Source organism: Fringilla coelebs (genome assembly GCF_963513975.1).
Source record: "Fringilla coelebs genome assembly, chromosome: 4".
Lineage (NCBI taxonomy): Eukaryota > Metazoa > Chordata > Aves > Passeriformes > Fringillidae > Fringilla > Fringilla coelebs.
The window spans coordinates 32,936,301-32,961,133 of record NC_140032.1 but is presented as its reverse complement, the minus strand read 5'-3'; the positions used below and the strand labels follow the sequence as shown (position 1 = coordinate 32,961,133).

General features: G+C 38.3%; 1 protein-coding gene across 2 annotated transcripts in view; it reads left to right on the top strand.

The window, feature by feature from the left end:
* The window catches only part of WWC2 (WW and C2 domain containing 2), a 93,821-nt gene that overhangs the window by 53,575 nt on the left and 15,413 nt on the right, over positions 1–24,833 (top strand). For both annotated transcript variants that reach the window (XM_084204650.1, XM_084204651.1), the window contains 12 exons: positions 2,566–2,695; positions 3,374–3,520; positions 4,562–4,635; positions 7,835–8,077; positions 12,654–12,743; positions 13,659–14,266; positions 17,680–17,803; positions 18,621–18,701; positions 18,785–18,871; positions 21,940–22,132; positions 23,704–23,874; positions 24,658–24,770. In XM_084204650.1, coding sequence (XP_084060776.1) covers positions 2,566–2,695; positions 3,374–3,520; positions 4,562–4,635; positions 7,835–8,077; positions 12,654–12,743; positions 13,659–14,266; positions 17,680–17,803; positions 18,621–18,701; positions 18,785–18,871; positions 21,940–22,132; positions 23,704–23,874; positions 24,658–24,770 — 2,061 coding nt within the window. The remainder of the gene's footprint in view (positions 1–2,565; positions 2,696–3,373; positions 3,521–4,561; positions 4,636–7,834; positions 8,078–12,653; positions 12,744–13,658; positions 14,267–17,679; positions 17,804–18,620; positions 18,702–18,784; positions 18,872–21,939; positions 22,133–23,703; positions 23,875–24,657; positions 24,771–24,833) is intronic.

The following is a 24,833-nucleotide window of genomic DNA, read 5'->3' as shown; positions in this document are numbered from 1 at the left end:
CTCTGTTAGGAAATGGAAAATCTGTGGAATTTTGTGCAAGTGTTAACATAAGAAAATTGTCTCACCTCTTTTTTTTTTTTTCATGGGGTAGCTTGTGTTGCAAAGAGGCAGGAAAAAAGGGCAGTGGTCAGGGGACCCAAGAACAAAATTAGCTGCTTTCTGTCCGCTTAAATTTTTTTTTTAATTTTTTGAAAAGGTACTTAGGTCTTTCTTTCCTCTTTTCCCACCTATGAACTCAAAAGAAAGAGAAAGGTGCTGCTCTTGGAGGTACAAATGGTACACAACTCTGCAGGGTTGGAAATTAGTCACAATTTGAGGATTAGAGACCCGCCTTTCTGCGTTCCAGTTGCTGGGATGCCTGGCGTCCAAAGGGCTGATGCTGAACCGGGTGAGCTTTCTGGGTATTTAACCAGATAGATTACTAGGGAATTAATTTTTTTTCAGTCTAAGAACTCCCTGCTGCTCCTGCCTTACAACATTAGGCCCTAAAATACTAAACATTACTGGAACTGTCACCATAAAGAACTTGCTGCACAGGAAACCTTGCTAACAAGTGTGTTTTCTTGAGTAAAGTGAAGAGGAATTTATTAATGCTAGCTGTTTTCCACACTGTGGTATGTACCCATACATTAAGGATACATTTCCACAGTAAAATGCTGAGCTGCTTGCCCTTAGTACACTAGTTCCAGTAGCAGAAGCAATCCTCAGCACATTAGGAAGATGCCGGTTAAGTCTCTATTCTCCTTAATTTTGACTAAAACAGAAATGTAAGATTTGTCTGTTACTTAAATACATACAGACCAGCAAGGATAGTTGATTTAATTTAACCATGAATCAGATCTCATTTATTGTAAAATTTAAAAGAAGAAAGACATATTGATTCTAAAGCTTAAGGTAATAAAAACTCATGCTGCTGTCCCAGGATTAAAGGTTAGCCAATCATGCTGGTTTTATTATATTAATTCAACAATGAAGTATTGTTTTAAAGCAGCTTGCTCACAAGCCATTTTGATAGGAATCCAAAGCATGTTTCAGAAACTGTCAACAGCATTCCACAGAAACACAATGGACGTTTGTTTTTAAAATTCAGTCAGCCACTTTCAAACAGTACTAATCCCATTAATTTAAAACAGGATGATGGAATATCTTATATATCAGAGATCCTTCTTGTCTATCTTAATTATATACAGAATAAAGCAGTAGCAATTTGAATGTGGCATGTCATATTACTAGACAGCATGTGGTGTATTACCCAACTGTTCATTCATGATCCCAATTGTTGGTGTATCCTGTATCTATCTGACCTTAGCAACCTGGTAAGTTACCAAAAATTGAGAGTTGTCAGACAGTAAGTGCCTGCCTATGAAAGAGTTTGAGGAACTTTCAAGCTAAAATAAATATGTCTTTGAATAGGAATGATTGCCAAGTCACAGAGGTAATTTCCTTACACAAATGCAGTTTAGTTTTCCACAAAAACTGGAATGTAGGAAAGGAGAACAGATATGCTCACAGCTTTACAGACTACTTTAGAAATTTGATATTTTTGTGACTAAAACTTTAAGAAAAATAGAATACAGTTACAGGTGTTTTCTGCAAGTTGCTGTTCATGCTGGGGATGCTCATGATCACTTCTGGTTTATTCACTCCTCACTGACAAGGTTGTTAACTTCCAGCAAAGATGATGGATGATGATAAAAAACAGAAAACCAATTGTATTATACAAGAATTTATTCTCTACTAAATGCTTGATTTTTATCAAGACGGCTGTTGGTTGGTTTTAATTTTTGAAGCACAGCTGCAGTCATTTTCATGATGCTATGAAACACTCTGTTAAACTAGAGACCAGAGAAATGTGTTTACAAACTGTAGTTCTTGAAGGAAATATGGAAATACTAAAATGAATCATCTTTTTATCTCTAAGTTTAGGGTAGCCTTTATTACTTTCAGGTTTCAGTTTCTAAAATCATTGGTAGTTCAGGAATTTAGGTTCAGGAATTGTCCAATCTATGACATATGGTATTAATTATCCAGAGATTTTGTGAATAAAGAGAGCCTGGTGACTGGCTAAGCAGAACAGCTGTTCCAGACAGTTAATGCCCAGGATTAGAGTGAACTAGAGGGAAGCTGAGACAAGAATGGTGCTGGTTATGTTTCTGCTTAGAAAGGCTGATTAGTACCAAGAAGCCAGCCTATCTGCCTGTGTCCCATTGTGGGTTTGGGTGGAAGGATACTGCTTGAAATAAATTCTGCTTCTGTAAGGAGCACAAACAATTATTAGTATGAAAGGTGTGTTCAAAAGCTGCTTTATGCTGCAGAGAGTTATGGTGGGAATGGGAATTTTGACAGTATTGTCAGCAATAACTCTGTGCTCCTTGACATTTTTGCCAAGGATTAAATTGTATTTGAATGGAGATTTCAATGTCATTTTTTCTTTCCATGCCTGTTGAAAGAAACAGTATCTCACCTTCTTCCCTTCTGTTCTCTAACTGCTTCTGCCTGAAGTAGAACAGCAGAGACATTAGTATGATTTTCTCTATCTGCTGTAAATATTCTGTCTTTCCACAGAATTGACCAAAAAATGTCTGGAGGCCAGAGTGGGTATGAGCTGTGTGAGGCCAAAGCCATCCTGAAGGAGCTGAAGTCCATCAGAAAGGCGATCACTTCAGGCGAGAGAGAAAAACAAGATTTAATGAAGGTATTTTGGTTGGTTAATGGAAGTTTTGTGTGGATTTGTTTTAACATCACTCACTTCCCTAATGATAAATACTTCACATTTTATACTTTGAAGGGATTCTCAAAACTCTTTGGGCCAAACTAGTGTTAAAATTAAGTTTCAGATGCAGAAACTGAAGCCTGTGACATTCCTAGTTCAAAAACTGCTCTGTGTCAGAGAATATAGTTTTTATTTTGGAACTTGAATTAAGCTACAATGCATCTATTACCTCTAAAGTACAATTTACAATATTAAGCAGACAAAATTGATATATTCTGAGATGCCTGACCATTTTGTAAATCAATGAAAGTTGTCCTAAAATAAATTGTCCTATTTCCATATTTGAAAGCAGATTTTCTGTTTAGTTGGTTTTTTTTTCTTTTCAGCAAAACTCATAATTGGTTGACCAATTAAAAAACACAAAGTCCCAAAACAGACACAAACCCAAAGGAGTAGCTTTTACATTTTCACAGGTGTTGGTCAACCTTAGTGTCACCTATGAATGCCTTGATTAAAAGGATGGGTTGCTTAATTTGAAATAAACCCAGAATTTTTATTGTGGAGTCTTTTATGTAAATATCTTTTGGAGATAAACTGGTATAAACATGGTAAGGTGCAAAGGAACTTCATTGCCACTTTCTTTCTCTAATTCCTGGACAGAGTCTTGCAAAGCTGAGGGAAAAATTCAATGTTGACCAAACCACTGAAACATCTGAACCAGACTTGAGTTCCAGCTCTGTAAACTCACAGCTGTGTTTTCCTAGACAAACTCTGGACACAGGGTCTCAGACTGACATTTCTGGTGAGGTGAGCTTTTTTCATTTTGTTCAGTGTAAAGAGAAATTGAAGAAGAATGCTACTGTTAATGGAATTGGAATCAAATGGCTGTTCACTGTTGCAGATTGCATATATATGTATACTTGTTTCACAGCATTACTTAGAATCAATAACACTAGAATTACTTTTCTGATTTTTTGCCCTTGAGTTTTAAATCAAGATCCAGATGAACTTTATACATCTGTCACAAAGAATTTATGAAAATCTGATTTAGTCAAATAGTTCCAGTACAATGAAGATCAGGAGAAGTGGACAGTATTCTTTTTGATCTGTCTGTAGGGTATGTTTCACTTTACAGACCTATTAAATATGAAGTTGATTTTTTTTTTTTTTAATGTTCAGGAAAAAATATCTCAGAATTTAAATGCACAATTTCATTTCACACAGCTGAAAAACTGTTCATGGAGCTACTTAGTGATTAGTGTTTAGTGATTTAGTAAAACCTTGTTTCACTGGTATTATATTGTATATACACAGAAGGCTGTTTAATTTTGATGCCTTCTTTGAAGTTCTGCAAGCTAAGGTTGTAAGAAAGAGAGTGTGCAAGGTTTTCTAGACAAAGAGTTTGTGTATGTTTTGTAACAAATTTATTAAAGTCTAACTTGGAAATGCACTGACATAGCTCTAAATTCTGAGTGCAACCGAATTCATAGCAGATCAGAATTTTCAGTGCAGTCACTGCAAGAATTCTTTGAAAAGTAAAAAAGTAAATTCTTTGAAAAGTAAAAGTTCTGGCTTTACTGTGATGGAATATCAGCACTTGATAGTACAGTAGCTAAAAATGTATAAAGTGGCTCAGAAGAAAACAGCACTGTTTTGTACAGCTGAGTAGATGAGAACTAGGCATTTAACAGCAAGTGTGGGGCTGGCTGCAGGGACAAGGGTGGTCGTTTTATTTTTCTTTAACTTGTAATTTTTCTGGCCTCTGCCTGGGTTTTCTTGGTTCGTTTAAAAGCTTTGCACATTAACGAGGCTACTTTTTTTGTTTGGTTGGTTCTGTTCCCTCAACAGATCGGAGCAAGAAGCAGGTCGAATTTAGCAGAGAAGGTCAGACTCAGTCTACAGTACGAAGAGGCCAAGCGAAGGTAACGGGGTCGGTGGGAGCGTGCGGCTGCAGCACCGGGCCGAGAGGCACCCGGTGCCCGGGAAGCTGCCGATGTCCGCGGGGCAGGGGAGCTCCTGCTGCCCGGGAAGCTGCCGGTACCCGCGGGCAGGGCAGCTCCTGCTGCCCGGGAAGCTGCCGGTACCCGCGGGCAGGGCAGCTCCTGCTGCCCGGGAAGCTGCCGGTACCCGCGGCTTCAAGGCTGGGCTCGCAGCGACATCCAGCGGGCGGCACCGCCGCGCGCCCTGCCGGGGACTGCAGCGCTCGGAACGCTGCGGCTGTTCCTTAGCGCTAAACTGGATGTGTTGTGAAACAAAATTAAAACACTGACAAATTACTGGCTGTTCCAGGATTAAGGGAATAGAGTGAGCTGGCTTTCTGAGGAAAGCAGTCGCCAGGTTATTTATGTCCATTATATCCTTCTTCAGGATCGTAATTTCACTTTACTATACCACTGAAGGCTCATCAGTTTTAGAGTTACTTCAGACTTCCAATGCAGATTTAGTAGGCTTAATTATTTCTTTTTTCCCCTTGGGACTTTAGATAATTTAAAAACTTGTTATCACTATGGGTTGGCTTTTTTTTTTTTCATTAGTTTAATTTGAGGAGAAAAGAAGCCAGGAACTGCTCCGCTGGTGAATGTGGAATGCCTTTCAAATAAAGTTCTGTGGTGCTTGCCTGTGAAAGTGGTGCCATCTTGATGAATTGCCACAGCACTGAAAAATGGGCATCAGAAAGCAGAACATTCAGGGTTCGAATGACATCTTCTGGTGCACCAGAAGTGCTGCATAATACTGGGCCAAGATTTACCATTAGGATAGTAATCTTGTGTGGTATTATTTTCAAATACTTGTTGGCAAATTATTTGTCAGATATTCAGAAGTCGTATTGCTTTTGTTGTGGAGCTTCTTTGTAATGTAAGGGAAATAGAAATCTAAGCACTATTCCAAACCCAAACTTTTGGGTTTTTTCAAACTGAAGAACTAAGCAAAGCAACAAAATAAAAAAACAGCATTCTTCCCCAGATGAAAACTGTGCTTAGAATGCCATTCAATCTGAGATTTAAATATTATTTCAGTTGGAAAACTGTGGCATGATCATTAAAAAACTACAAATATAAATCTGTAACTTAGAAGTACCAAGTAACAGCTTAGTTGTTTTTAAGTTTTAAAGGCAGGAGTCTGCATGACTGGTTTTTTGCCTAATTTCAAATGTATACTTCCTCCTACAGGGTAGTAGCTACCATCCTTACCAGTAACAACAGTAATCCTTTATCTGCTCATCACGGATCATAAAACCTCATTGTATAATCAACGCATTCATCAGAGAACACCAAGGCTATTGTGTTTGTTCAATATTGAACATGTATGATTTTGGCTCAGAATCATCATGTTCATAACATTAATTGTAAGGTGGTCACTTAGATGGAGATAGGTGGCATTGTTTCTCAGGCAGAATTGATCGAAAACCTGATCACCCTGTGTTTGGCTGTGTCTTGATATCAAGAAGTCCCAGCATTGCATTTCATCTTTCTTTTGTAGGAGCAAAAACCTTACTTGAAGTAAGGCAGTTTGCCACTTCTATCTTGGGGTGTGGGGAAAAGAGAAAAAAGGAGAAACAGTACAGTGCACAGAGTATTGTGGTACTGGAGTAGTTAGTATTGGAGTACTGCAGCACAGGATCTTTCTTTCTCACAAATTACTTGGGTAAGAACCCAAGAACATGTGTTGGAACTTCAGTGTATGTAACTTGGAATAATGAAGATACATACCAGTTTGCACATGAAGTTCAGTACCTAATTATACCCCTCTCCCAAGTATTGAGGCCAATGTAACCATCACTGTAATTTAATAAGTGTTGACCATCTTCCCTGAAATACTAAATTTGCAAATTCTCAATTATTTTGTGGTAAAATAGCTAAGATGAAGAGAGGATCTTGTAAAGAGGATCTTGTAAGTGAACATCTCTACTTGCAAATTATCAGATAATTTTGTACATTGCAGATTTGACATTGCTTAGCCAGCAGAATGTCTTGAAGAGTGGAGTGTTCATAACTATGCTGAATTCAGTTGCAATTGTTATTCAAAAGGATCTGACACAGCCTGCTGACAATCCTAGCCTGATGTAATGAAAATCTGGCTAATACTCCTTTTTGGCCTGCTGTGGCATCCCACCCTTAAGAGGGAAAGAGCACCCAAGATTCATAGATGCCCATGGTCAAACAGGAATGACGAAAGTCAAAGAGTCAGCAAAAACTTATGAGCTTGTGTCAGTAAATTATACACACAGCCTAGAAATTGGGATGTCAGTCCCTGACCTCCTAGTATAAACAAATGATGATGGATTTTGAGTAGGGGGTAGGATGAAATATGAAATTGGAAAGGGAGAGAAAAGAAGAAAGAGAGCAAGGAAACAAACAAACATCACCAGCCCTGGTCCCAGCATCAATCCATCTGATGGGGTGCCCAAGGTCCTGGGGTGCCTCTGGGGGTACCTGTTTATAGCTAGGCTTTCCTTGCCCTGGAGTTACATTTTCTCACGTTCTATGCAAATTAGCTATCATGAGCAATCTGTTCTTCCAGACCTTTCTGGAAATGGATTGAGGGCTTCAGGAGCTTTGGTGGTCTTGATTCCCCTCTTACTGCAATGGGAACAGCAGCGGCACGAACTCAAACTGTTGAGTTCATGTCTTTTCTCTTTAGGTAGCTACTGTTGTATTGCCTTTTTCTTTAATTGCATAGAAGAGCAATGCTTTTTTGCTGAAGTGAGCACCTTGCTGTGGCGCACATTCTTTCACTATGGCCGTGTCTGTTTCTGAGAAGCCATCAGCCTCCCACAGCATAGGAGAAATCCATCATATTCGTGAATGAGTAAAGCATAGTTCCACTGCTATGTTACCAGACAGATTGCTTTCAATGAAGCTTTTAATAACATTGTGACTTCTACTTGAACTGGAATAGGAGCAACTAATTTTTAATGCATATGCATGTTGCTGCTGGCCTCGATATGTGGCCTGATTCTCTGACATAGTCTGCGTTCTTGTAAAACAAAACTAAAAGTAGGGCCTTAAGTATAAAATGTTGTTATATCCTGATATGTTTCATAGTATTGTATCGCTTCTCTCTTTCCTGGGCTTTGTGTGCTGTGCTGGACTCAAGTAAATTTGCTTTGTTTTATTTTAGCATGGCTAATTTGAAGATTGAACTCTCTAAGCTAGATAGTGAAGCCTGGCCTGGAGCACTGGATGTGGAAAAGGAAAAACTGATGTTAATCAATGAAAAAGAAGAGCTTTTAAAGGAGCTTCAGTTTATTACGCCACGCAAACGGACTCAAGATGAGCTAGAGCAGCTAGAAGCAGAAAGGAAGAGGCTTGAGGAAGAGCTGGTGTCTGTGAAAAGCACACCCAGTCAAGCACTTGCTGAAAGGTAAGTGGTTGCTTTTTGCTAATATTAAATGCTGCTTTCTGCAGTCTAACCTTTGTACTCATTGCAGACCCTGAACTATGCCTTGATGGGCTGTTCTCCTTCAGTGACTGTTCTATGTAGGTCTTAATTAAATTTGTTATTAGCCCAATGGGCAGAAAAACAAAGAAGTCCTCAGTACTGTGAGAGAATGTGAACACCCTGTATCTGCTCTGCAGTATCAGTTGCTCTGCATTTGTTACCAGCATGAAAATGCCTGTGACAGATGTTAAATAACTGAGGAATGTCAACACACCAGCGGGAAGGCAATACATCATTCACTCGTTTCTGATAATAGCTGTAAACTGTTTGAACTCAGGTTACAAAGATTATCTTGATTGTTGCAACATCTGAAGCCTTTCATTGTGAGTTTTACTACGCACAAAAATGCAACCAAAAGGGGGAAAACCCTAAAAAGTTCAGATGAGAAGGATAATTGCTGCAAAACTTTCCTAACTTGCTGCTATTTAACTAGTAAGGGAAGCTACTCTCACAATAAATTGTTTTTTAGCTGTATTAAGAGTTTGAGAAAATCAAAGCTGACTGTCACAGATGGACTTTTCATCAGCTCTAAGTGGAAATAAATTTAGGGGCATCTCTAGTCCACATAAAATGCAATAAACACAAAATGTCATTGTGCGTATCAGTGCAGTATGCCTTACTGAAGTAATACAATCAGCATTGTGTGGCTTTCTTACTTCCCTCTACTAGGAAACACCTGCTGTTGCTCCAGTGTGCTGCATGGCCAAATCCCTGTTATAGGATTAGAAGCTGAGTCCTAAATTGTAGCTGAGTAACACGGAAGGTTTTTGCTTACAAAGTACAAATGTGTGTATTATGTAAGATTTTTTAAAACATTTTTACACTTTATAATAGTTTAAACTGCACTATATTAATAATCCAAATATGTTTTAGAAGAGGGGAACTATATTTTCACAGGAGAAGCTACCTGTCTAAGGTAAATTAAATCTAAGATTTTGATAATATGCGGTTGTATAGCTAGCTGTCTGAACTTTGTGCTTGGGATTTACTTTACTGCAGAGTAATTTCTGCACCTGACTGTTTTCCCATACATACATGTCAGGTGCCAAACTTGGAGTACCAAGGGCAAGTAAAATTATCCCCCATTGTCAAGAAGAAATGAATTTTCCATGTGTAGTGACAGAATGAGTTGTTAGAGCTTCCTTTTTCTCAAATTTTTCCTCAAACTTTTTTCCTTTGATTTTTAATCCTGAAAATATGGAGTGTTTGGGCTTTATTTCGTGAAGTTAATGTACAGTATGTTGTATACTGCTGGTTGAAGTAGCACTTACAGTGGCTTCTGGGTTGCTTTTTTGTTATTCCAGTGAATCTCCAGTGAATTTCTAGCTTCAACTGTTTATATTAAAACTGTCTCCTTTGGTGACTTCAGAGCACATAAATTCTTTCACACGAGGCTATTTTGAGGATTATTTCTGGTTTGTCTACTATAAGCATAAAGTAAATCTTCTTTTCCAGAAGGATTCAGATGATGAAGCTTTTTCTGAAATGTTAAATTTAAAAGAATACATTTAATTGTACCAGATCAATCAGCAGGATTTTGTTTCTTGGAGATGAGGGAGATTCTCCTCTCCATTTTCAGTGGAGGAGCCATGCCATCTTCAAAATATTGTGCTATTGTTGCATTACCAGTTTCTTCTATGAGGTTTCATGAATACCTTCAGTTTGCAGTGTTTTCACAGGTAATAATAATGAAGCAGTAGGGTAAGAAGCTGTGGATTGTGCCAGAGCTTAATGCAGTGAGGGTTCTTTAATTTGGTTTAGTGGTTCAGGGTTTTTTTTATTTCTAAAGGAAAAGAAACAAGAGACATGGTCCGACTTAAAACAAAAACATTACAGCATAGCCCTGGGTTATTTTGGTGCAGGATGCTGAAATTGCCACTAGTAGATGTACGTGGATTCAATTTACAGCAGGAGGGTGTAGATCATAACATATCAACTTCAAAAAGGCAGAGACGGGGCATACTCTGGCTGCTTTAAGAAGCCTTAAAGCAACTGTGTAGAAATAACTGGATTGTGGAACTGTTGAGAACTACTTGCTACTTTCTTGCCTCTGAGTTCTATTATTGCTTTAGTCCTTGGCAGTATCTCTCAAGTAAACACAGCCATTTGAACAGGTCCATGATTTAAGTACTTGATTGTGCTGCTGCCTGCAAAACGGGCACCTGCTCTTGTGCCTGTCACAAACATGTCCACCTAAGTCTGCATTGAAAGGTTAGGTATGTGCACTTTAACTTTTTTAGGTATTTTCTTTAAAGATTCTCTGCCCCTCTCAACAATGTTACAATCTAAGATCAAAAGAGAAAGATGTCTCATTAATACTGAAGTCCCTCCTGCAAAGAGGAATAGGTTCATTTAAATAGAAGTGGTGCAAACAGGAGAGACTGAGAGAGGCCTGTGTCAGAACAGAAAATGCAATGGTTCTTTAGGTGTTTACACAGTGGTTTGTGGATATTATAGTTCCTGCTTGTGCTATAAAGAGGGAAGGTTCATTGTCTGAAAGTTTTGGAGGTGGCCGGATGTAGAATGAAAAAACTTTCCCTGAATCTCAATTTGTTGTGAGAAAATAAAATTACTTCCTGCATTTCCTCAAACTTCCACAAGTGATTCATCACTTGATTTGTGTTTGTGATTTGTGACTAGCATTTTTCTGACATTAGCCTGCAGGTATTAACAATTGTATTTAATTACTAGTAGATGAAATTACTTCCAGGAAAAAATTTTTTTTCAGGTGTTAAATTATAAGAGATAAATTATGTTTATCAACCTCCTTAAGACAGTAAAAGAAAACAAACTTAATTGTGCTTTTGAGACAAAAACCAATGAAACCCTTTAGTTCGGTAGTACAAATTCAGTTACTATAATGTCTCTCTCAAGGTGGCTGTAGGACTTCAGTCAGAGCAATTCCTAAGCTTTTTTTTTTTTTTTCCCCTGTCTTCTACCATTAGTAGTTGAACACAGAGCTATTTCTGTGCCTTTTCCTTGAGAAAAAAAATCACAGTTCACTGCTGAAAAGCCACCAAAGAACTAGTGAAGAGCACTCTTGCTTGGGAAAAGCAGGATAGATTAGGCTTTACAATAAGACAGAATGCTTCGATAAATAATAAAATTATTGGAAAGAGTGTCTGATACTATAGATGAACATAATTCCTGGTGTGGAAACCTGTGTGTATGTCTTCCTGAGCGAAGAAATGAATGAAGTACTGTGCTTTCAACAGCCTTAGCAGGTATTGGCAGATGAACACATCACTGCAGTGTGAGAGCACTGTGGCGTGGGCAGTGGAGTGGAAGTCACACCCTGGCTGACCTTGGGGTAACTTATTCACCTTTGCATAACCCAGATTTGCTCGCTGAATAAGCATGGGTGTAAGCAAGTGCTTTTCATGCTTTGCTGAATCAGGGACTTAATGTACTTTGCTGGTATCTGATGTTCAAAGGGAGTGAATTCTGAGCACTCTGGAGTATCTAATTCAGTTAATTCACTTTGTGATAGAAAGCAATGGTTGATGTTTCTTGTTTCTCAGATTAGTTGCTGGAGAGCTTGCGATGGATGTATCAGTTGACTGAGCAAGGCCTAGAGGAGAATACAGTAATCCACAACTACAGGAGGATTTTAGCTGAATCCACTGAAAGCAAGCAATTTATTTAGTGTAAATGGAGTGATAAAAGGGAATTAAAAGAGGGGGGAAAATCACTCTAAAGGTTAGTGAATCATTTCTCCTAGCCAAGAGGAATAGGAGAGTTCCCCATTTTGTAGCTTTACAGCTGTTCTAGATAACAAAGCAGGAGGCAATAAATCCTGCTTTCTCATAAAGGTGAACTTGATGATGAGCATTACAATGCTTTGTGGCTCTGAGGTGCTGACAAAGCTGTTGGGAATGTAGAAATCTTTACCAAGGACTCCTAAATATGGTCTGTAATCTCAGAACCTTTCACTGAATGCTGCTTTGATTTGCTGTGCTTTATCTCTATATAAAGATTCTGAAATTAAAGGGAATGCTTTGATTTTAAACTTCAAATTATCAAAACTAATACTGGTATTACTGGTATTGGTGTTCTTTTTGTTTTCCTGGTTTTGTTGTTAGGTTTTTTTTTTCCTAGAACTATTTTAAGTGAGGAGGAAGTCTGCAGTATGGCTTTTAAAAACTGCATGAGTGCAGATCTTATTATCCTGAAGTTGCAGCTATTTTCCCAGTGCTCATTTGTTACTCTTTTATTGGGTGCATGTTCCCCTTGGTACAGTGTGAATGTCCCAACCCTGTGCTCGCTTGTACACTCAGCAGGTTTGTTATAGTGCTTGGTATTCTGCAGGTAAAGTCACTCTGCTGAAGCAGTTGGGGTTTTATGATCAGACCGAGAGCTAACACACTATTTTGGATTTTAGTCACTGGCAACCTGATAAAAAAAATGAGGGATCTTCACTTTGTTTCTTTTTTATCTATAAAATGCTCTAGCCTATTCTGTAATGCTTTCCTGAACTAATATGTACATATTTTTGCAGATTAAAATTGGAGGAGAGAAGAAAAGAGTTGGTACAGAAACTTGAAGAAACTACAAAGTTAACTACCTATTTGCATTCACAGCTTAGGAGGTGAGACTGTACTGCATGATGTTTTGTAGTAGACCTGGATGTCTCCACTTCATTCTTAGGTTTATCTCTTAGCTGGAAGCTCAGCAAAATGTATTAAAGTAAGAAAATGCAAATGTAATAGCTTCAAGCATTTGTCACCATGCAAACGTGGTGTACTTTTATAATTTCAGCAAATTTTCTAAGTTGATAGTTCTGTTATCTTTCAGTAAATATATTTTAAGTGTTTAAAAGGGCCTGCTTGAATTATTTTTCCTGACATTTTTTCCCAGCAGTAATCCAGAACCAAGGCAGTGACACTCAGTTTCTCTGGCCCAGCAGGACTCCCTATCTCCTTTTATTAACAGGACAAGATTGCATGTTACAGCCTTTGCCATAATTTACATAGTTGGATTTACTGTGCATGTGGAGTGTGTGTTGTCTTACAGATGGGAAGCAGTTCTGCTATAAGTTATCTATCTGGCATCTTTCCCAGGTGCTTGGGCATAGGGTGGGCTGCACAAATTGCTCTAGAGGTGGCAACACTCCTCTGCTGTCATAAGCTCCATCTTGGGGATCCCTGTGCTGTCACATTGACCACATGAGCACCCACATCAGAGTGGAGCAGGTTTCCAGTGGGATATAACAGCTGAGAAGGCTGCTGTTACTGCCAGACTAGGTTGTCAAATCTGCAGCCTTCTCCAGAAGAAAAGGGGTTTAGGCAGGTGGCCAAAGGCTGGGTAAATTGCCCTGGTAATGTGCAGGTTGGGCACACTGAGCTAAGCCAGGTATAGGTGCTTAAAAAACATAATGCCCCAAGCAGCTTTTGGTTGTAATCTGTTACAAGGCAGATTCAGTCAAGCTTCCCTCTTTTTGTTCTGTTTTGTACTTGTTTAATTTTAGTTTAGTAATATCAGCATGTTTGTGCTTTCTTTGCAGCCTCTCAGCTAGTACGTTATCTGTGTCTTCAGGGAGCAGTTTGGGATCCCTGGCATCCAGCCGAGGATCTCTGAACACATCAAGTAGAGGCTCGCTAAACTCGCTCAGCTCCACGGATCTCTACTATAACCAAGGCGATCAAATTACAGATTTGGACTATCAGTACAAACTTGATTTCATATTGCAAGAAAAAACTGGTTACATTCCTTCGGGGCCTATCACTACTATTCATGAAAATGAAGTGGTCAGTTCCCATGGGAGACTCAGTTATAGTGACTCTCCTTCAGCTGCAGACCATCCCAAATTGACTGAACCTCCCAAATCTGTGACATCACTGTCTTCCAGATCCTCACTCTCCTCCTTGTCCCCCCCAGGCTCCCCTTTGGTTTTAGAAGCTGCATTTTCAGTGTCAGCTCAAAATTCCCCTCTGCATCACCTCACTACGGACTTTGAAGACTCTGACCTTTCAGGTGATTTTGCAGGCATTAGCTTCTGCGAGAACCAAATATTATTGGACTCTGAAGCCAGAGCAGGATCTCGGACTCCTACAGATGATAAAGGTCTAAACGTTAGGCAGCCTCTGCCTTCTCTACACGAAGGAAGTTCAGGTAATTAAAAAAAAATTTAATGCCAAATGTATGTGCAACATGAAAATTAACAGCTGGCTCTTGAAATGAGGTACCTTGTGTAACTGAGGAGTATGTTAATCAGCACGCACTTGCATGTTCTGAGGGATGTTACCTAAGTTCTAGTTTTGGCTGCAGAATCACCCTGATTCTGTCCATATTTTTCAATAGCTGTTTTAGAAAGTAAGTTCATGTATTGCAGTTTGTCACAAAAACAATAGCACAAAAACCTGAAGCTGGATTTTGAAAGCATGGAGGATGCATGGTGTTCCTAGGTTTTATCAGGATAGATGGATATAGAGCAAATACCCTCTGCTGGTTTTTTGGTAACTTGAAATCAGGTACTTTTTTGGTACTTTCTCATTGAAGAGTAAGTTACAAACTGACATCCTCAGTAAAAGAGATTTCTGGACTGTAAATTATGTATTATGTGTATCTTATTTGAGCCTGCTGTCACTGAAAGATCTGCATTTCATTTTTGAATTGAGAAAGACAGGTGACTACATGCCATGGAAGTTACAGTGAGAGTTTCCCCATTTTTAACATGAATTTCACAGCTTTTAGTTTTTTATCCAAGTAGAACAGAGCTCCTAAGTGAGTCTAGGATTCCCTTGCAGCCTGTGGGTAACTTCCAAAAGAATGAGACATCTTGTCCTAAAGTATACTTCCCTTTAGGAAGAAGGGATGAATGACTGAGTTATCAAGGTATCCTTAGTTACTGGTTAATTAGGTGTGATGAATTCCACTTCTGGTCTCTATCAAAAGCCATACAGCATACTTCATCATCTTATATTGTCAAAACCTTTGGCAGAGCCGGAATTTCAAAAATCCTAGCTGTCAAGATGGCTCGTGCTCAGTCTTGGAGTGCTCGCTTTGCTGCCTTTTGTTCGGGCTGACAGTATGTTGTGCTCTCTCTGCACATTTATTCTTCTCTAGTGTCATTCTGTGTCAATGTCTTCAAGTGTATTGCAAACCATTCATGTTTATGTTACACTCTGTTTTCTCAAGGAAGAACTGAGTGAGACAGATTTCCAGTAGTGCTGAGCACTGGCAGCCCTATTTGAAACCTGGTCAGTACCTGGCATTTCCAACGGTATTTCTGAGCTGGTAGGGAAGCAGCTAACTAAGGAGTTTGGTGTATTAGAGAATAAACATGGCCTAGCTCTTGAGCATTGTCCAGATTTGTTACCAAGTTTGAACCCTTATGCTTGGAGTTTTTCAATTTTTAATTAAAGTACCTTGTCATATTCATACAGTTATATATTTTAATGAGAAATTTGCTTTTATTTTTTTAATTCTCTCAAGGAACTGTTGTAACATCTGTTGTCTAATTAGATTAGCTTACTGCATTTCTGTGGTAATTTCAATGTTGGCCAGAGCAGTGTGGCACCAGAAGAGAAAAGTATGGTGTTCTTAGTACAAGCTGGGAGGCCCCACTCTGTTTCACTGTGCAGAAAGAAAACAAGAAATTGACTGATGTCCTAATGGTCTAAACCTGAAAAATGCAAAGTTGAAAAAACATGGAAAGGGAATTTGGGGGGAGGGGCTCTTTTTGTCCTTTGTCTTTTCAGGATAGTGTAGCACAGTAGTTACTTTACTTTAGAGCCATATTATAAAAGATTGAAACAATAATTAATTTTCCTGTGTGTATTTCAGCAGCATATCCTTTCCAAATTAACAACAATTTTCAGTCTGTCTTTGCAATCTGTCTGCAGCTCACATAGTTGGAGAACTGAATTCAAAATGGCTTGGACTTTGGGAACAATTTGGGCTATGTGAAATCAGAATTTTTTAAAAAAAATTATTTCTATAGGTCATTATTTTCAAAGGCAAAGTATGGTTCTCTAACATTTTTTCACTTTTTGAGGACCTCTTATTCTGGATATTGTCTGCTGGCCTTTTAAGTCTATATAAGTAGTTATGGTTTTAAAATGTAAATTCATTCTGTGATTCTTCATACTGATACTTCCCCATGTAGCACCATATGCATAATACAATTTGTCTTTAAACTTGTATTAAGGCTGCCAAAACAAGTATTTGAATTTTGAATAGCCAGGTATTAACTAATTATACTTCAATACCTCTGGTTTCCACAGTAAAATGAGCCTCATGGTGAGACTTCAGTAATTAACAGTGAGACACAGATCTGGTGTTTGTTTAGTGTTTCTACTCCAGTTTCATCCTTGAAACTGCTGTGATGCTGAATGGGAAGGTTTGAACAAACTCAGCCAGAGGCACTAAACCTGCATTGAAAATTTCAGCCCACACACTTAGATTTTTACAGGACTACAGATCTGAATACTGGTGAATCTTAACTTGGGCATAGACAAAGACTCTAAGGTAGTACAGCTCCTGTTGTCATGTAATCTGCACTGGCTCTCTAGATGCAGGGTTCACCGGCTCCTCTGGCTGTCTTTGACTTTTCTGTACAGGTGAACCATAGAGATATTTGCTCCTCTGCACTTGTCCCTGCTGTCAGAAACCAAGTTGGAATATCTTGTAGTTCTTCCACAGTCAGTCTCTGTCATTGTCAAAGTCAATTCAGGCTGCTGTGGTAATTCCTAAGGGTAATCAATAAATCATGTCATCACCTTCACCCCTCACATGGTGAGGGGGAAGAGAAAGAGCACTTCATCATCAAGGAAAAAGCATTCCTACTGCCATAAATAAAAGCACAAATTCAGCAATCAATCATCTAATCTAGAGCCTTAAATTTTAACATCTTAACAGGATGTAAAGTCACGATTCAGATGGGGATGATAATGCATACCAATATCCTCACCCCTGGCAGATAAAAGGACTGCATAGGCCCTCAGCTTGTTGTGCTGCAGAATGTGGCTTCATGGCATGACACTCGCATATGAATGCAAGTTGAAGATTAAAGCTAAGTAGTCATTGAAAGCCTGTAGCAGAGAAAGTTTTTGATGATAGTAAACCAGAGAGGATTTTATTTCTAGCAGTTATATCACTGGGGAGAGGATGTCTGTCTGACTTTTGAATATTTAATAAACAGTAGGCAAGCACTTGGCATGTAGCTGCAGTGTTACCACAGTGCTGAATGTGAACATGGCAAATACTGGTTTAAAGATCAGAAAAATGAGGGCTGATAATGAAGGATAATAACTAGCTCAATGCATAAGGGTGATCATAGGAGTCTGTCTCTGGGAAGAAGTAATAGTACATTTTCAAGTTCATCAGTCTGGTTATATCTGTAGCCAGAATATGTAGCAACAGCAAGTACAGTCTCAGAATGTTTCATGATATGGAACAAAACTACTCTGTGATACTCAGCTAAGGGTCACTGCTTTCAGCATGACAACTTTCTAAGCTGTGCTCATCTCTCTTTCTGACTATTAATCTCTTGGACTAGTTTTCCTTCTTTTTCCTTTTTGTAGGTGGTGATTTACCAAGAAGAACAGCTGGTCATCTGCTTGAGGAGAAAACAGCTTGTGTATCTGCTGCTGTGTCTGATGAATCTGTAGCTGGAGATAGTGGTGTATATGAAGCTTCTGTGAAACAGTAGGTTTGAGAAATCATGCAAGTCTTTCCACCAAAAATTTAAATATATCTATGATCAGTTACACAGTACCTGCAGAAGCTGTTAACCAGCCCTGCCTTTTTTAGAAATAATTTGTATTTTCAGATGGAAAGGAAGGCATATTTGCCAAACAATGAAGTTTGATCTGAGGGTTATTTTTTGTGCTTGTATAACTTGGTTGAATAGCATTAATATACTTCTTTATAATCTTGGGGTTTTTTCCTTGCTAGAAGCGTTCCCAAGAGAAAAGCTTGATTTAAACTATGCAGGTTCTGTGACTCTATTGTCAATACTCAGAGTTACTGTTTTTACTACTTGTTTTGTTAAGGATTTTTAAGATTGCATAGCAATTTTTTGACTGTTTTTATTTTTAAAAAGAGGTTATAGAAAAGACATGAAAAAACTCCATTGTAATGTTAGTATTAAAATTATCCAGGTTGAGGCTTACTGTTCACTGCAGTCATCAGGATATAAGAAACATATTTGCTGTTATTTTTTGACCAGACAACTTCTATAGGATTCTTCATACTAGTTTATATAGTATTGCCTGTAATCTTCAGTAATCTGCCTCAGGCCTTTCTGAATCATTGCTGCAGTTGTCAAACTATTCCAGCAGCAACTGCCCCTAAAACAAACACTGCTGTTGTGTAGGCTCTGAAATTCTTATTTAAAGTGCATGCTGTAATTAAATAAGCATGTTTAGGAGAATGGATAAATGTTCTGTGTATGCATATCTTAATAATTGCTGAAAGCTAACTATAATTTTCCAAAATTTGAGTATTTGCCTGGTTTTCCTAGACCAAATGAAACCGAAGACACTATATATAGTGAAGATGATGCAATAACTCTAGAGGCTGCTCAGGTACAAATAGGACTCAGGTGAGTGACCAGCAACGGGAATATTTCTGTTGATCCATAAGTGTGAATAGTAAACTTCCCTTATGTTGTCCTTTCTTTAACAGATATGACCACAGCAGTTCGAGTTTCGTGATAATCATAGTACGGCTTAGAAACCTTCCAGCATTTCCTGTCCCTCTTGGCTCTAAGGTGTAAGTCAAACAATCACTGAGACCTGGTGTTGAAATATAAGAGTATAATAATAAATTCTAAAAATTCTAAAGGAACCGATTGATTTATGGCTTAAGAGCACTGAAATATGTACAAAACTTTTCAAACTGTTGTAGTGTGTAGCATTGTAGTATTTATGTAATATTTAGTATTTGCATATTCCAGCAATGCTGCAAGAATAAGATGTTATCAGGGAATTTGCACATTCCACTAAACTGGAATAAAAAAGGATTTTAAAATGGTGTTTTATCTACTGCTTCTAAACATTCCAGCTTTGTGAGTGTAAAACAGCTATGCCATAGTTACTAAAACCTTTCTTTTGGCATCCTTTCAGCTCAGAATGTTGTCTTTTTACATTTATGTGTCTTTTTGATGTAAAATGGTATTTAAAGGAGTATTTGTCTTTTAAGTGAGCTTTTAAGGGAAAGGAGTAATTTAATAAATTGCAAGTGGACAAGCACAATCACATTGAGATACACCATCCTTAACTACTAGATCTTGGGGGTTGTTAAGAATTAGTTCTTGAGTCAAATTGGACCAACAAAGTCTAAAAGTAAATTGCAGTTTAAATCATATGTAGAGAATGAACAGAAAATCCTGAATATGTTACCATTGAGTTTCTAATCCAAAATTCTCATCTGTATAAATAAGTACAGGTTGCCTTGGGGATGCTTGTACTTGAGCAAGCTTTTTGACAGACTGTAAGATTACCTTAAACTGTTGAAAAGCTTAATAAGATTGGAGTAGGATATAATCAATCCTTGAAAAATTTCGTTTTCTTGCTGGTTCTTTTCCCTTTGTATCCCATTGCCTTAAATTTGATTGGCAGATAAATAGGAAGCCACTGGATATGGAAAGGATGCATTAAGGATAGAGGCCTGGGTGCTTGCTGGATTTTTCTGTTTGTTTTTGTTAATAACAAATGGTTGTTCTGCTACTATCCTTCCTTCCTTCTTTGAACTAGTCTTTCCTCTGCTGACCTTCCAAGTCCACTAACATTTAGCACAAGAAAACAGAAAAACTATAGAAGAATAAATTGACACAGGTGAGAGGAAAAGTAGATTATGTAGAATGGCAAAAAGATGTTCATTAACATAAAGCTAGGTCAGAGCAAGCATCTTTTCAGGAATTAAGTGTGAAGTTGTAACTGATGGTCAACAAGTCCTAACCTGCTGCTGCTAAAAGAGATTTGATGAACTTAAAGCTGCACAAAACAAGGAGGAAGAAGGGGCAGGGTAAAGGCAGACCTTGCAAATAGCATTTTTTCTGCCACTTGCACTTGTGTGCTTGTATGTATAATCTGTACAGATACATACAATAATAAAAATTGGGTCTGGAAAAAGATGCTACATTATAGCTGCATTTCCTAGAACATCAGTTGGATAAATGAGTACTTTAGTGAACCTTTACACATGGAAGAATAGATTTGACGTGAGGTGTTACTGATACTGTAAAAACTGCTCACTTTTAGCCCAGGTAGAGCACAGTTGAAGAGTTACTGTGTCAGGGTCATTTCTTCATCAGTTGAGAAGTCATAGGTTTGTCACAGTAAAATCTGATTAATCGATTGACTCTTTAATTAAAATGAAAGTAACCACTCCTGTACAACAAAGTGACAGAACAATTTCTTTCACTTCTTTGTTTACCCTTCATTTGGCCTGATGCCAATAAATTGGCAAACAGTTATTAAAAGAAAGTTCTAATGAACCACCTTTTAAATATACTTTTGATACTTTATCTTCTATTCCTACATCTTTTATAAAAGTTTTTAATTGCTTAGTCTATTAAAATGGCTGTTTTCAGTAGGCTGCCAGTTGCTCACCTTCAGTTATATGAATACAGCAGCAGCATTGCTGGAGTTACAATATGTTACCACTTCACCTCAGGACTGGCAAAATGCTGGATACCTGCTATCCAGCCTATACATGTGAACCAAACAACTTAGATTTTGCTCTTTATTCCAAGAAGTTTGGCATAACTGGGAAATAAAGACTATGCCCAAATTTAAGTTAAAAAATCGTGTTTCTCACAGACCTAATTTCTTTTGATTTAACTAATGTAAAATTAAGTTTTTAATAAAATTAATGAAACTGTGCATTAAGTTAGAAAAAATAATAGTAGTGCTATAAATTTTCAGAGAAAAAGTATTTTCAAGAATTATTTACATTGACCTACTCCTTCTTCTTGTTTTAGCCAGCTTCATTCATTCTGTTCTCCAGTGAATGCCATTTATATTTAATGCCAGTGCCAGAAACAGAGTAATGGATAGGCACAGAAAAGATGTAAAACTATTACTATGCTCATTTGTGTGTATAAGAAATTGTGCAATAGGTAAATAGCACATACAAATTGCATTAAAAATGTTTTTACTGTGTCAAGCTGCTGCTAAAGCAACGCCTGCAAGTTTGCTAGTACAACTTTTATCCACATAATATCCATTCCTACTGGTTGTATGAAATGAATGCAGCCTTGTAACAATTTCAAGTTTCTCTCTGTGCTTCCATTTAGGTTTGCAAGATGCATTCTTCCAAGTTTCACTTTATATGTTATTTGATCTTAAGCAGCTATGTCCTAGCTATTTTATTCCTTGCTTTCCTTAGTTTCCTGCTTTCTTTGGGAATCTTGTTTGATTTGTTTCCTTAAAAGATTAGAAGGCATCGCTGCTTTTCAGTGCTGCTTTCATTATTCTAAGAATTTAATTTTTACATCCACCCCAGTTCTTCTCATTTTTTAAAATTAACATTAAGGACATAATTCCTGCCACCTGTGACATGATCTTCCTGGTTTACAGTACTAAACTTAGATAGAGTCAGAAACTGCTTCTACTCTTGCTACTACTACCTTACCAGGGACAAAAATTCCTTCTTGGGAAATGTTTCTGCAAGGGAGTTTCTCACTCAATTTTGTCACCTCTTTTCCATTCCACTGATAAGTTACTGTTCCATTTTGTTGCTATGCAGTCCTTAAGTTGATGGGGCGAACTTCTCTCATGCATCACCAGCAAGTGGCAGTTTAAACAGAGGTAAAGATGTTGTTTTATTTCTGGCAGGTATATCAGAGTAGCAGTCCTTCCATCCTCCACTGATATCAGCTGTCTGTTCCGCACTAAAGTTCATCCTGCCATGGAAACCATTTTATTCAACGAGATATTCAGAGTAGCCATTTCTCAAGTAGCACTGCTACAGAAGACACTGAGAGTAGATGTTTGTGCTGTCAGTAGGAGTCGTCGGGAAGAATGCTTGGTATGCAGTTTTATTTCTGGTGCTTTTTTGGAATGCATTTGTTTATAGTGTCCCCTCTTATTTTGATGGTCAAGGCTGCTAAAATTCCACAGCACTTGGAGACAAAGTCTGAAGCATAACTTAGTTGTTGCTATAGTACCTAGAATACTGCCTTTCTCTGAAACTCCTGGTACAGAATCTAATCCTGGATGGAAAGTGTTTTGATAATTCTAACACTATTTTAGCCCTTTAATTACAAATTGATATTCAATCTTTGGCATTTTATACATAAAACCCCTATAAACTTCAATGCTAGGTTTTAAAGTAAAGACTGAAGAAGAGCTGCAGTAAAAAATAATGAGAGCAAACCCTCATTATCACCATTTGTCACAAAGAACAAACTAAGTTACATTTTGGATGTTATTTTAGATTATTTTAGACCCTTTTTGGTCTTCATGATCTGTTGAAATAAAAAAGCATGACATTTATAGATCAGCCCATTGGAAGCTGTCACTTTGAATGTTGTTGTTAATCGTAGTCATCACTAAATCAGTGATGCTTCATTTACTTTCAAATTGCTTTTGCATGGTCTGGTACAACTCAAGTCTAGTTTTTCACCACGAGAGGGATTTTAGTAGCACAGTGAGATTTTTGCAGTTACCACACACTGAAGAGATGCTGGAATCTGCTGATGTTCATTGGCTCTGACTACTGTGAAACAGCCTCACTTTCAGAATGTAGAAGTTAACTTAATTCCTGGGGAACGTGTTAGCCTTTTTCAGTATGTAAGAGTTTTCCCCTGAGGAAAGGGAAGGTCAACAGAACAAAAATGCAACCTCAGGCAGGATACAAAGGTGAAGAAAGGACTCAACAATAACAAAAAAACCCCAACGACGACAAGAGTTATTCCAAAGATCAAATGAAAGAGTTGGGAATACCATCCCCAGCAGAATGCCCTGGACAGCATGACCAGAGTCTTGGCAAGAGTTATGTGTGCAGCCCAGTAGCTGTGGAGATAATATGCTTTGCCAAAGAACAAAGGACTTTAATCTCCAAGGCACAGCCCAAACATGAGTACTTCAGAAGTTTTCCCAAAGTACCAACTCAGTGGATGCCAGCGTTTGTCCAAATGAAAGGGTTTCTTAATCTCTTTTACTGCCTTTTCATCTCCTCTCCCTGGTTAGAGCAAGCAAGGTCATCCATTATTTGCCATATGCATGATTTTTGTGGTGGGACTGCTGAAAAATCATGTGACACTTGCTGTCCCACAAGCTGGTGCTGCTGCACAGGTTTTCATTACTGAATGCACTAGAGCAGGTGTGTGCAATACTGCGGTATAGTGTGTGCGTGTCAGGAGACATTTCTGCAGACTGAAATAAGAGCAGAATGGACAATATGAAGGACATGTCCATGTACTTCTATTTGTCTATTTTAACTGGAAGTAGAGGGAAATAGAAAACTGTACAGTTAGAAAGGGAATTAAGGATCATGTGAAATTTATGCTGCCTGTTTTGCATGATGAGTACAGTAGAATGTTTTGTAGGAAACAGAACAAATTTAAATAATTTTTTCCCTTTTCTTATTTTGTACAGGCTGGGACTCAGATCAGCCTGGCAGATACATCACTTTCTGATGAGACCTGTACTCTGTGGTACAACCTGTTGCCTTGCAAGCAGAGTCCTGGCAAAAAACCCAAGGAACAAAATGACGAATACGTGTTTCTGTCAAGCAAGCAATCACAGTCATTGGACTCACTGGACTTGGTGAGTGATGAGTTGGCTATTACTGTGATAGCAAGAAAAAAGTCAGAGACTCCAATTGTGCATTGCACTGTAGTTATTTGAATGTGTGAACTGCTATCCCCTGAAGGTCCAAGGCCCTGTTTTGCAGGCACTTTTGTCTAGAGTGACTTTGTGTGAGCAGGGCCTATATGGGGTCTCAGATGGGAGAGGGGATATGGCAGATGCTTTTTACTGGATACAAGATTGCACTTCCAATTTGAAACCCTTCAGCTGTGTTTCTTTCTAGAGAGAATGTTATTGAAGAGCTTCCTTAAGTGTGTCATTTATTTTCATATGCATACATTAAAAATTGCAATTCATTAACTGTTTGAATCTGCATACTCAAACCCATTGCATTGAACATGCTGTTTATGCAAAGCATACTAACTCTTCTGGTTAAATAAGCTTTTCTGCTTTAATCCCTTCTTAAGAGAACTGCCTAGAAAATGTAACTTTGAAAAGCACCCTTTTCCACCTAAGAACAGTACGAGAGGGAAGATGAGAAAATACATTGAAGGATGACAGGAGTATATTTGATTGCAATGTCATTTTAAAACCAATTGTTTTTTATTGAGATTTACTCTGTTTAAAAGTAATCATTCGTTGTGCTGTATACTGACAATTCAAACCCCTTATCCTCGTGATCTGAGGGTCATTGTGTCTGCTGACATCAGGCAGTAGGGTAATGCAGCTCTTGCAAGAGTTGTCATTTTCCTACCTGTTATGTATCATTCAGCTCTGGTTTATCTTTTTTCTTGTGAGCAGGATGCTGTGTCAGCTCTGCTGGAGAGGACATCTGCTGAGCTGGAAGCAGTAGAAAAAGAGCTGGCTGAAGATGAGGAGAAGGAACAAGAGCAAAGGGCCTCTGAGGAAGACTGGTAAAGGCACTTTTCCCCCCCTCACTGTTCATGCCTGAATGATTCAGCTCATTCTTCCTCTTA